The sequence below is a fragment of the Natrix helvetica genome (genome assembly GCF_964273705.1).
Source record: "Natrix helvetica genome assembly, chromosome: 2".
Lineage (NCBI taxonomy): Eukaryota > Metazoa > Chordata > Lepidosauria > Squamata > Natricidae > Natrix > Natrix helvetica.
The window spans coordinates 190,574,963-190,585,476 of NC_138552.1; the positions used below are offsets into that span (position 1 = coordinate 190,574,963).

The window sequence follows — 10,514 nt, forward strand, 5'->3', positions numbered from 1 at the left end:
TGGGAAGGAGAAAAAAGAGTTGCAAAAGTTTTTCTTTTTCTCTTCTTTCTCATCAAATAGGGTGGGAAGTGGTACCTGCTTCACACTACACCTTCACTCAAAACCGCCAAGCATTGTGCTTTTGTTAATGATGACCAGGCTGATATCAGGAAAGAAGTCTTATTTGGCATGCATTATAGTGATTCTTTCCTTAGAAACACGTTTATAGACCAGGCAGTTCCGTTAAGAACCCATTAGATCAAAGAGATGATAGTATCACATCAAGGTAATGTAAAGGCAATGTAATTATTTGAATCTTGATTCTTTATATTTAACACATGTGCATTTTATTATTATATTTCTTTTTTCTAGAAGTAGACTCTATATTTCAGTTTAGTTTAGTTTACTTTACTTTACTTTACTTTAGTATTTTATTTTATTTATTTATTTATTATTTTATTTTGTTGTAAGACCAATTAATAAAAAGCCACTTTTACTACTACTACTACTACTGCTTCTACTACTACTACTACTACTACTACTACTACTACTACTACTACTACTACACAACATACCTTTTGGGCATACCTAGTCAAAAACACTAAGATTGAAATACACAGAATCATGGACCTCCTCAATCTCTTTCTCAGTACTTACTTTCGGTGATGTACAACTATAAGAAAAAATCAGAGAGGAACACCCATGGGATTGCCACTTTCAGGGTTCATAGCAGAAACTATAATGCCATGTCTAGAAACTACAGCACACCCATATATACAACCACAGAATAGATATGGTATGTAGATGGCGCCTTTATCATAATAAAAAAGGAACAACTAGAGAAGGCACATGGTACAATCCACAACATCTTCCAAGAAATAAAATTCACAGTCAGAAGACATGAAGAAAACTCCTCAATCTTACAACACATGGACAAACTCAATCAAAGTTTTAACTGGGAAACAATGAGCACCCTATACGGAGCTAAATCCAAAAATGTTATGGAATTCCTAGAAGCTTGGCATTCAGGAAATCAGGAAACATGAAGAAATAAATCATATTTACACATCATACAAAAGAGACAATTTAAAAAGATAAGAAGGAAATAAAAGATTTGGAACGTATCCTCTCCAACAGTCTACTACACCAACACAGGAATTAACACCAGCAAAAAAAATCAAGCAGAAAATAATCAAGGAGCTACCAAGGAGAAAACCATACCTCTACTACCACCAATAAGCAATGTATCTAAAGAAGGAGGAAGTTCCACATTGAGAAACACTGATAATATTATCTAGTTGGGTAATGAAACATCTGCAAGGAAACAATCAAGCTCAGAGAGTACCAAGGACATCACAGTTCAACCTTGAGCTACAAATAATACAAACTTCTTTTCTATTGGAAGTTTGAATCTCCCTTAAAATGAGGATGTGTCTAAAAACACCACATGGCACTACTTTGGACTGCTTCTAGTGGAAGCAAAATTCAGGTCTTAATAATGTAATGTAACGTTTTAACATCTGTAATACTCCTTGCCCTTTTTAGGATTCCATTCTGTTTATATAATATGATTTTTCTTTTTCTTTTTTAAAAAAGTTTTGCTTTAACCATGCAGGCAAACAACTTCCAATTTCCACTATTAGGACCTACCTTATCGTAGTAAGGGTAACAAAACTCAACCATTTCTTTGGTCTTATTGCATCTCCGATGGTTGCCTAGCAGTCCTGCTTCTAGTGGCTTGGTCTCTCCTTGGAGGGAGTAATACCACTTGTCAGGGTTCCAAATAGCATCCAAAAGTAAATCAGAGTCCTAGGCAAAAGATTCCTCAAAGTTCCAATTTATTAAGAGAGTCATGTTGGCACATCTGGGAAAACCTGAATCTGAAGCCTTCCCGGTTTTCCCACCCAGTTGAAAGTTCTAGATCTTGCCCCCACACCCACAAGCCCATCACATGGTCCAATCTTCCACTGCCATGCTGGCCACTTCCACCCATCCAGTTCCAGTCAGGTACAGAGGTGCAGAGACAAAAATGACCTTGGCTTTCTAGAAAGAATTTTGTTATGGCTAAGTATTATCTAACTCTGTACAATCCTCCCTCCCATTTTCCCACAATAGAAAATGCATAGTAGAATAATAGAATAATAGAAAGTGTGGGAGACCTAAGCTCCCAAAGAAAAGGTGACTTGCAGGCCTGACACCAATATGTACCTGCATGGTCACTGTGCGGAATATGCTGCACATCTGGCAGACAAAGTCGCTCATATTCACTCTACATTGAACTCCAGTTTTAAAGAGAAATCTGTGAAGGTGGTGGGGGTTATGTCTTCCAAGGTAATCTGAGAAGAGTTTGAGCCTGTGGAACCTGAGAAAGTGGACTGCTACTTCAGTCACTTGTCAGTTAGATCCATGTCCCTCCTGGCTTATTAAGACTGTGTGGAAAAGGATGCAGAATTGGGTGTGGGTGGTAATTAATTCATCCTTAAAAGAGGAAATGATCCCACTGGCTCTTAAAGAGGCAATGGTGCACCCCCTCCTGAAGGACCATCACTCAACTCAACCAAAACGGACGGCTTTCATCAAGTTTCCAAACATCCCTCTTTAGCAAAAGTTGTAGATAGAGTGGTTGCATGGCAGCTTCAGAGGATTCTATATGAAGCAGATTACCTAGACTCCTTTCAGGCCAGGGTTCAGGCCAGGGTTTGCTATTGAGACAGCATTAATCACACTCATGGATTACCTCTGGTGGGAGCAAGATGGAGGTAGTGCATCCAACCTGGCTCTTCTTAGCCTCTCAGTGATGTTCGATATCATTGATCATGATATCCTTCTGGGACAGCTCCAGGGACTGGGAGTGAGCAGCACTGTGTTATGTTGGTTTTCCTCTTTTCTCCTGGGTCAGTTCCAATTGGTGTTGATAGCAGAAATAAATCCAGCCCACACCCCTACTTTGTCTCAGCACTCTCCCCTCTTCTATTTAACTTATATATGAGGCCACTAGGTATGGAGATTTGCCAGTTTGGGCAAAATATCAAATGTGGATGACACCTAACTTTATATTTCTACTTCAGACCCCATGAGCGATGCTGTGGGCATCTTATTCAGAGGCGGTATTCTGCCGGTTCGGACTGGTTCGCCCGAACCAGTAGAGGAAATTGCGGGTGTGCCTGCCCACCCGTCCAGCTCTATGCTGTCCCATTAAGGCACTTTTAAAAGCCAAAACACATGAGCGGAAGGCTGAGCCCAGAAGTGGATGGGGCACATGGAAGCGAAGCGAGTGAGCGCACATGCTCCCATTAGTGAACCAGTAAGGAAGGTAAATGAATACCACCCCTGATCTTATTCCAGGTCTACATGAGGCAAAACAGGCTCCAACTCAACACTAGCAAAAGTGGCTGTGGTTATTCGGAGCCTCTGGAGCAGTGATGTGTTCTGGATCCTGTTGCAACCGGTACGGTTGCAATGGGGCCCGGCGTCCTCCACATACACGCGTGCAGCGCACGCGCACAGCATGTGCATACATCTTACCATCGAGCGATGCCTCCGTGAGCCTCCGTGACACTTTGAAGACTTTAAAGACAGGTAAGGAGCACGGGCGGGCAGGGGGGCCCTCCAGAGCACTGTACTAGAACGGTACTTGGTGCTCGAGACAGGCTTCGGTACACCCGTATTGGGGCATACCGCCTACAATCCACCACTGCTCTGGAGACAATGTTTTTCCATCTCTAGCTCTGGATGGGTGGTACTATCCAGGCAGAACTGGTGTGCAATCTGGAGGTCCTCCTAGATTCACAGCTCCTGCTCAAAGAACAGATAACAATTATGGCTAGGGGAGTCTTTGTACACCTCTGAGTGGTGCTTCAGTTGTGCCCATTACTGAACTAGGAGATCCTGCTCACTGCCACCCAAGGCTTTGTAATGCTTAGATTACTGCATCGAACTCTACTGGTACTACAGCAGACTACCTCAGAATGAGTCTAAACCTGAGAGGGAGGAGCTGAAGTCGCAATGAGATGACATGCAATCTCAATGCTCTGATATCGCTGTCGATACTTTTGCCACCGGGTGGTCCAAATGGACCTAAACCGTCCCGCAGAGACAGTGAACAGGAAGAATATGTCTTCCTGATCTCAGGGACATCGCAAAGTCCCTGATTGATCTAAGAGAAGTTCTTCAAGCCGGTGACAAAAAATCCAGCCATTTGGCTGATGAAGTCGGGGTGGCTCCAAAACGGATGGATATGGAAAGAGAAAGTGTTTCCAGCGGGTGATGAATTTTTACTGTTTTAAAAGTGACTGCCTATAAAAAACTTAAAATCTATTTAAATTGGAGAACAGAAAAAATAAGTGGTGGAATTAAATTTGGACAGTGAGTTATCTTACTTTTTAAACAATATCTTCATGGATAGAATTTATGCAAGCCTTTTAAAACGAATGGATTAAGTCTCCTTCTATTTTTTCTTTTACTATTATTTGTAATCTATGGACTAAAATTCTCCTCTTTCATTACTGTGGGTGTTTTTCTAACTCATTCAAGAATTTGACTTTTTTAAAACTTGAAATACAAAAAAGATACAAAAAGAAACAAAGAAAATTGCAACATTGCAACAATAACACAGCTACTTGGAGGCTGGAGGTTTGCGTATTGGAAATGAAACACTTTTATTTTTTTTCCCACTGATTTCAAGGTCTTACTGCTGGTTAATAGAGAGTGATAAGAAGAAAAGCACACAGATGTTCCTTTGAAGTATATTTTAACCAGAGAAAGATGAAAATGAAATGTTACTGTGAATCTATGCTTAATCCTGTTAAAACCTTCTAAGCTAGAGCAGCAGTGCTTGTTAGCTGGAGATAATGGCACAATTTCAACAGCGGAAATAAGTTTTAAGTCTGCAAAAGATATTCTCAGAAATACAGAAATTATCAAACACACATGAGAGGATAGAGAAGAAGTTGGAAGACTTAGTGCATCTAACAGCAAAATATGATGAAGAAGTTAAGATGTTTATCAAATGGAAAAAGTGGCGGTTAAAATCCTAAAAATCAAAGAGGAAAATGAATATAAGAAATTAAAATTGCTGATATTTATGGTGATTGGTTTGTCTCTGAAAAGGGAAAGAATGGAATACTGAAAGAGGAATTAAATGGAGGGGAAATCTACCCCATGATATGATACAGGATGTAGTCAAATAAAGGAGGGATAATGGTAACAATGTATGTATGTATGTATGTATGTATGTATGTATGTATGTATGTATGTATGTGTACAACATAAGGAAATGGGATGCAAATTGTAAACAGTGATTTGGAAGGAAGAATTAAAAGACTTTGTTATTAAATATTATGGATGTTTAGCTAGGACATAAGGATTCAGTGTTATTGGAGGATTTTAGAAATAGTAAATGAAATGCCAGTATGTGGTTATGTATTAAATCTTGGTATATTCTATGATGAAGGATGTTTAAACAATTATAGTCAAATGAAAATGGAGGTATGATGATGGTAACATGTATAAATATTTGAGTTAAAATACTTGAGTTAATATGAATTATGTTTGTTGACTGTGGAAGAGATGCACGTAAGCCTTTTTGTAACCAACTGATACACTTTCTACAGTATGTAAAGAAGGATGTGTTGTGTTTGTTTTGAAAATTAAAAATAAAAAAACTTTTATAAAAAAAAAGAACGAGTCTAAACTTCTAGAATGTCCATAATATGAAGGAGAAATCAAAATATCTTTTCATATTGTTCCTTTAATAAATTCTGAAACTTCCAGTACTAAATTGTACATACAGTCATATAACTTAAAACATAAAATATCAAGAAAAATAGCTATTACAGAAATAATTATTAGAAGCCATGCCAAATTTAAAATGTTGGTCATAGTTGGGCTCCATTCTGAAAAAATATCCCACCAATGCTGAATCCTCAATATCTTGAGTAATTCTAACCAATTTAGCATGTTAATGCTTAATTTTTAACAGGAGTCTATGATCAGTTTTAGAAAGGGCTTCCAACTGAGATTGATCAATTTTCTATATTGAGCTGATATTGTGTAAAGTCTCATTCTTTAATTTTTGTTTCATACTCAGTTGTGACATAATATCCAATAGTGATGCAAATCTGGGATATATTACATTAATCTGTGGATGAGAAAAAATTCAATCTTCCCAATAAACTGGGTCTAGGGATGCTACATAGACATACCCTTTACCATTATCAATGATTTTAGTAGCATCATTTAATTGAATCCATACACATATAGCACTACTAAAATTATAAGCACATGTTCAAATAGAATGGTATGAAATGGAAAAAGCCACTTTTGAAAGCTCCACTTCACATCAGGTGGTCATAACAAAATATTCCTATGTGGCTAATCATGAATTAAAGTGAGAGATCCACAAATGAATAGCAATTATAGCAGGAAGTGAAAGATATGGATGGGCAGCTATAGTTGCTTCTTTAATTATAGCTATTACTGAACATTTTAACATTGTATATTGCTTTTCACATCGAGTTTTCTAATCCACTCTCAATTTAAATCAATATCAATAATTACATTTTTCCACTTAGGTCAACTTTGATTGTCATGTTCTAATTTCATGTTCCCTAAGTGCAGTAAAGTCATCATATAAACTTTCTGTCATCTTAGAAAACGTACATTATCCTTGATTTGTTACAGTGGTAGTACAAGAAGTTAAACTAAAATATTCCAGTATTACTTCTATATTTTAAGGGAGTACATTTGTTTCTTGCAATATTTTTTTTCATTATTGGAAAAGAGACTGGCAATTCAGGGGTAGGAATTGAGTGGGGAATTAGTCTGGAATCTTTACATTGGCACAAGAAGATAATGTCCAACATCCCTTGAATGCCATCAGACCTTATCTAGTTTGGCCTAAGTTTTAACTGCAAGTTTGGGAAGATTCCTATAAAATAGGTATGACCAATAAAGTATCTAATTGAACTTTTCATATGTGGAGCTGGCTGTTCATGCCTGACAGTCTGTAATATAATCATTATCTTAATATGCTAATTTAAAAATGCTAAGCTTATTTTCTAAAACTTCTATATTTATTGAACACTGATGTGCGGTGAGGTTTATGGCTGGTGAGGTCCTGACACAGTGGTGGGTTTCAAATATTTTTAGACTTGTGGACTTCAACTCCCAGAATTCCACAGCCAGGCATTCTCAGTTGTGATTTAAAACAGCATTTGTTTTTCTCCTTTGCGAAATAAGTTTCCTTTTTTCATTTTCTTTTTCTTCTCCCTTCCCCTCCTTCCTCCCTCTCTCTTCCTCCCCCTCTCTCAAACACACACACACACACATACAGAAGTTGGATTGAACTATCTCTCCTACCCCCTTCCCTCTCTCTCACTCACTCACTCTCAAACAAACTCTCCTCAAAAGAAAAACGTTTCCTGAAAAGAGAATAACATAAAAGTTAACTTATTAAAATTTAACCACCTCTTCCTCCCCCCGGGGGACCCTTTGGCTTATCAGGGAACTTCTCATGGAATTGTTTCACTAATTTATCTGCTTTCAGATCCCAACCTCCACCTCCTCCCGTAGTGGTAGAAGGGGAAACACATTATGAGGTGAAAAAGATATTAGATTCCAGGCTGTATAGGGGTCGCTTACAATATTTAGTGCATTGGAAGGGATACCCTTTGTCAGAAGCTACATGGGTGAAAAGTTGGGATCTGAAAGCAGATAAATATTAGTAGCATGTATAAAGTAGATTTCTCGCATGGTCCTTCAGCTAGAGCTACAAGCCGCAAAGAGCTTTCTGACTCAGAGTGGAATATTACCCTCACATGATCTCAGCCAGCCAGGATTGTGAGCTCCCTCTGCTCGCTATGTTTAAAAAATAATAGCAATTTGTCTCATCTTAGTAATTTTCAATAGATATATTCACAGATGCTTTTTCCAAGATGTATTATCTGCAGAAATAAAAACATATTATTATTTATGTTTTAACTTGAATACAATCAAACATATTGGAGAAGTATTATTGGCCAGCACAGCTCAACAAATTATTCCTGCCCATTTATTTAAATTCTGTCCAATTTGATTTGGTTAATTAGGATACATTACCCAGAACTTTTGTCTTGGAAAGAGGTCATTATCTGTTGATCCAAACCCTTTGTCCCTTCTGCTTGTATGCTGACTTGGACCTGCTATTCTCTAAACAACTGCTAAGCTTAATTTTTCACAAATTAGCTGAGCGCTACAGTATTGTCCGGGAAGGACTACATCCTGCATATACTAATATTGTGCAATAGGATCTTTGATCTTTAGGGTGGTAGATGCTACTTTCTTGATAAGTAGCATCTATCACCTTCCTAATACTTGTATTCCTTTAAGGGCTAAACCAGACCTAAGAGCAATTCACCCATAATTGCCATGGGGAACTATGATCCATATGTTTAGAGGTATTGTCGCCTACCCACTAGCTGGCATCACTTCCCCTTCTGGCATTACAAGATCTGCCTTGCACAATTTTCTACGTGTTCTATTGCTGTAGGAACTGCTAATTCAATCATATATTGCAAAGATGTTTGTCCAGGACAAATGAAGTGATTATTTAATACAAATTCTGCATGTTCCAAGAACTATCCATCATCCCTTCAGTGTGTTATGATCCAGGTGGTCGCTCTAGAAAACAGACTGCTTTGTATGGTTGGTGCAGGAAAGCGAGTGGGGAACCTAGAAAAAGTCGCCCACCTCTTTGGCCCCAGCGTAGCTTTTGCACCCTCTGTGAGGAGGAGGAGGAGGAGGAGGCAGCGGCAGCTAGGATCGTCTTCTGCTGAACTTCTACTCGGAACTTTCTTCTTTGGGGTGTTTTTTTTTGGGGGGGGGGAACTGGCCTAATCGTTCGGAGGGGACCGACTATATGGCCTCAATCAGAGGGGAAGTTGAACGCTGTTCTAGATCCTACACAATGGAGTCTGTGGATAGTGAATCAAAACATAGCTATATTGGAATTTTTCTTCAGCCTCCAGAAAGATTAAAATCTGCTTTTGCTGATCTCAGGCCAAAAAGTGTTATCAACTTCCCACCAAACAACCAAACCCTTCAAGAAAAGATCCATCGTCTTGAGATAGAGAGGATACAGGCTGAAAATGACCTGAATTGCTTGTCCAGAGAAGCTGCACAATACAGAAGAGCCTTGCAGCAGGAATCAAATGAAAAGCACATAGTTCACCAGGAGCTGATGGAAGAAAAGAAAGATGCGAGTGTGCCATTAAGGGCAGCACAATCACGCTGTTCTTTGCTGGAAAAGCAACTTGATTACATAAGAAAAATGGTGCTTAAAGCAGAGATGGGGAAAAAAAACTGGTTCTGGAGCAGCAGACACATCTTCAGAAGGAAGATGACCAAAATCAGATGAAACTCTGTGCAAAACTTGAAGTTCTAGAAAAGCAGTGTTGGACGCTTATTAGCATTCAGAAAACTGCAGAAGAAAAGATCAAACATTTGGAACAAAAGCTTCTGGAAGAACAGCATCAGCGCAAGCTATTACAAGATAAAGCTGCACAGCTCCAGACAGGTCTTGAGATGAATAGAATTCTCTTGTCCTCACTTTCACCTGAAAAAGAGGTGAAGAAAAGCAGGAAAAAGAAAGTCATCAAGAATAATTCTAGTGTGAAGAGAACACAACCAAGCTTTCAGGGTGGAATGTTGCCTTTTGCTGCTGACAAGTCTGCCAGCTCAAGTCACTCTGTTGTTGCAAATGTACAGAGTGTCCTGCATATGATGAAATACCGTAGCCCTTGTATGACTTCACAATGTCCAGAAGGCACTGAAAAGAGGACTTCAAGATGGACTGGCCTTTCCAAACCAGTGCCTTGTTCCACAACTTCCTGTGCTACTGAAATGCTTTCTGATCTTCTTCTGGGTATGCAAGATGAGTTGGGACAAATGAGTTTTGAACATCAAGAACTATCAAAGCAGATAAAGGAAAGCCAAAAACAGGACATTCGGGAAGACCTAGAATGTGAGTTGGATTGTCTCATGAAGCAGATGGAAATTAAAGGAGAACAGATTTCAAAACCGAAAAAAAACACCAGGATCATGTTTATAAACTAAAGCAAAGAGCTCAGAAGCTGAAGAGAGAGCCAGCATATTCAACATCAAAGCCTAATGAATTAAAAGGAAGCAAAGAGACTGTAATCTCTCCAAGTATCTGTTCCACAAATAAAACCACAAATTCCCTTCGGCTATTAAAAAGTGCTCAGAAGCTTCAATCAGTATTGAAGAAAGATGACATTGTATGGGAATCATAGCTTCCACGTCTGGTTTCATACATCACTACCTGCTGAGATTTGATTTTATCAGTTTGGTTTGCCTTAATAGTGTACCCACTAATTCTGAGAATAAGATGTGAGGTACATAAATTCCATTTTCTGTACTGGCTTTTAAAAATTGATTATTTTAACAAAGCTTGTACGCGATTTTTAATTAAAGGACTCATCACTCTGATCCAGGTGGTCAAGACAAGGCAGGCCTCTAGAGAATCTTTATTTATGCCA

The 10,514-nt window shown here is 38.7% G+C and overlaps 1 protein-coding gene across 1 annotated transcript; it reads left to right on the plus strand.

Moving 5' to 3' along the window:
• The first annotated feature begins 8,630 nt into the window (after positions 1-8,630).
• Positions 8,631-10,463, plus strand: LOC309388054 (centrosomal protein CEP57L1-like). The gene is given in 3 exon segments (XM_081945028.1): positions 8,631-9,307; positions 9,310-10,035; positions 10,038-10,463. Coding segments are annotated over 3 exon segments (1,389 nt in total). The 5' UTR covers positions 8,631-8,875; the 3' UTR covers positions 10,269-10,463.
• The last annotated feature ends 51 nt before the right edge of the window (positions 10,464-10,514 follow it).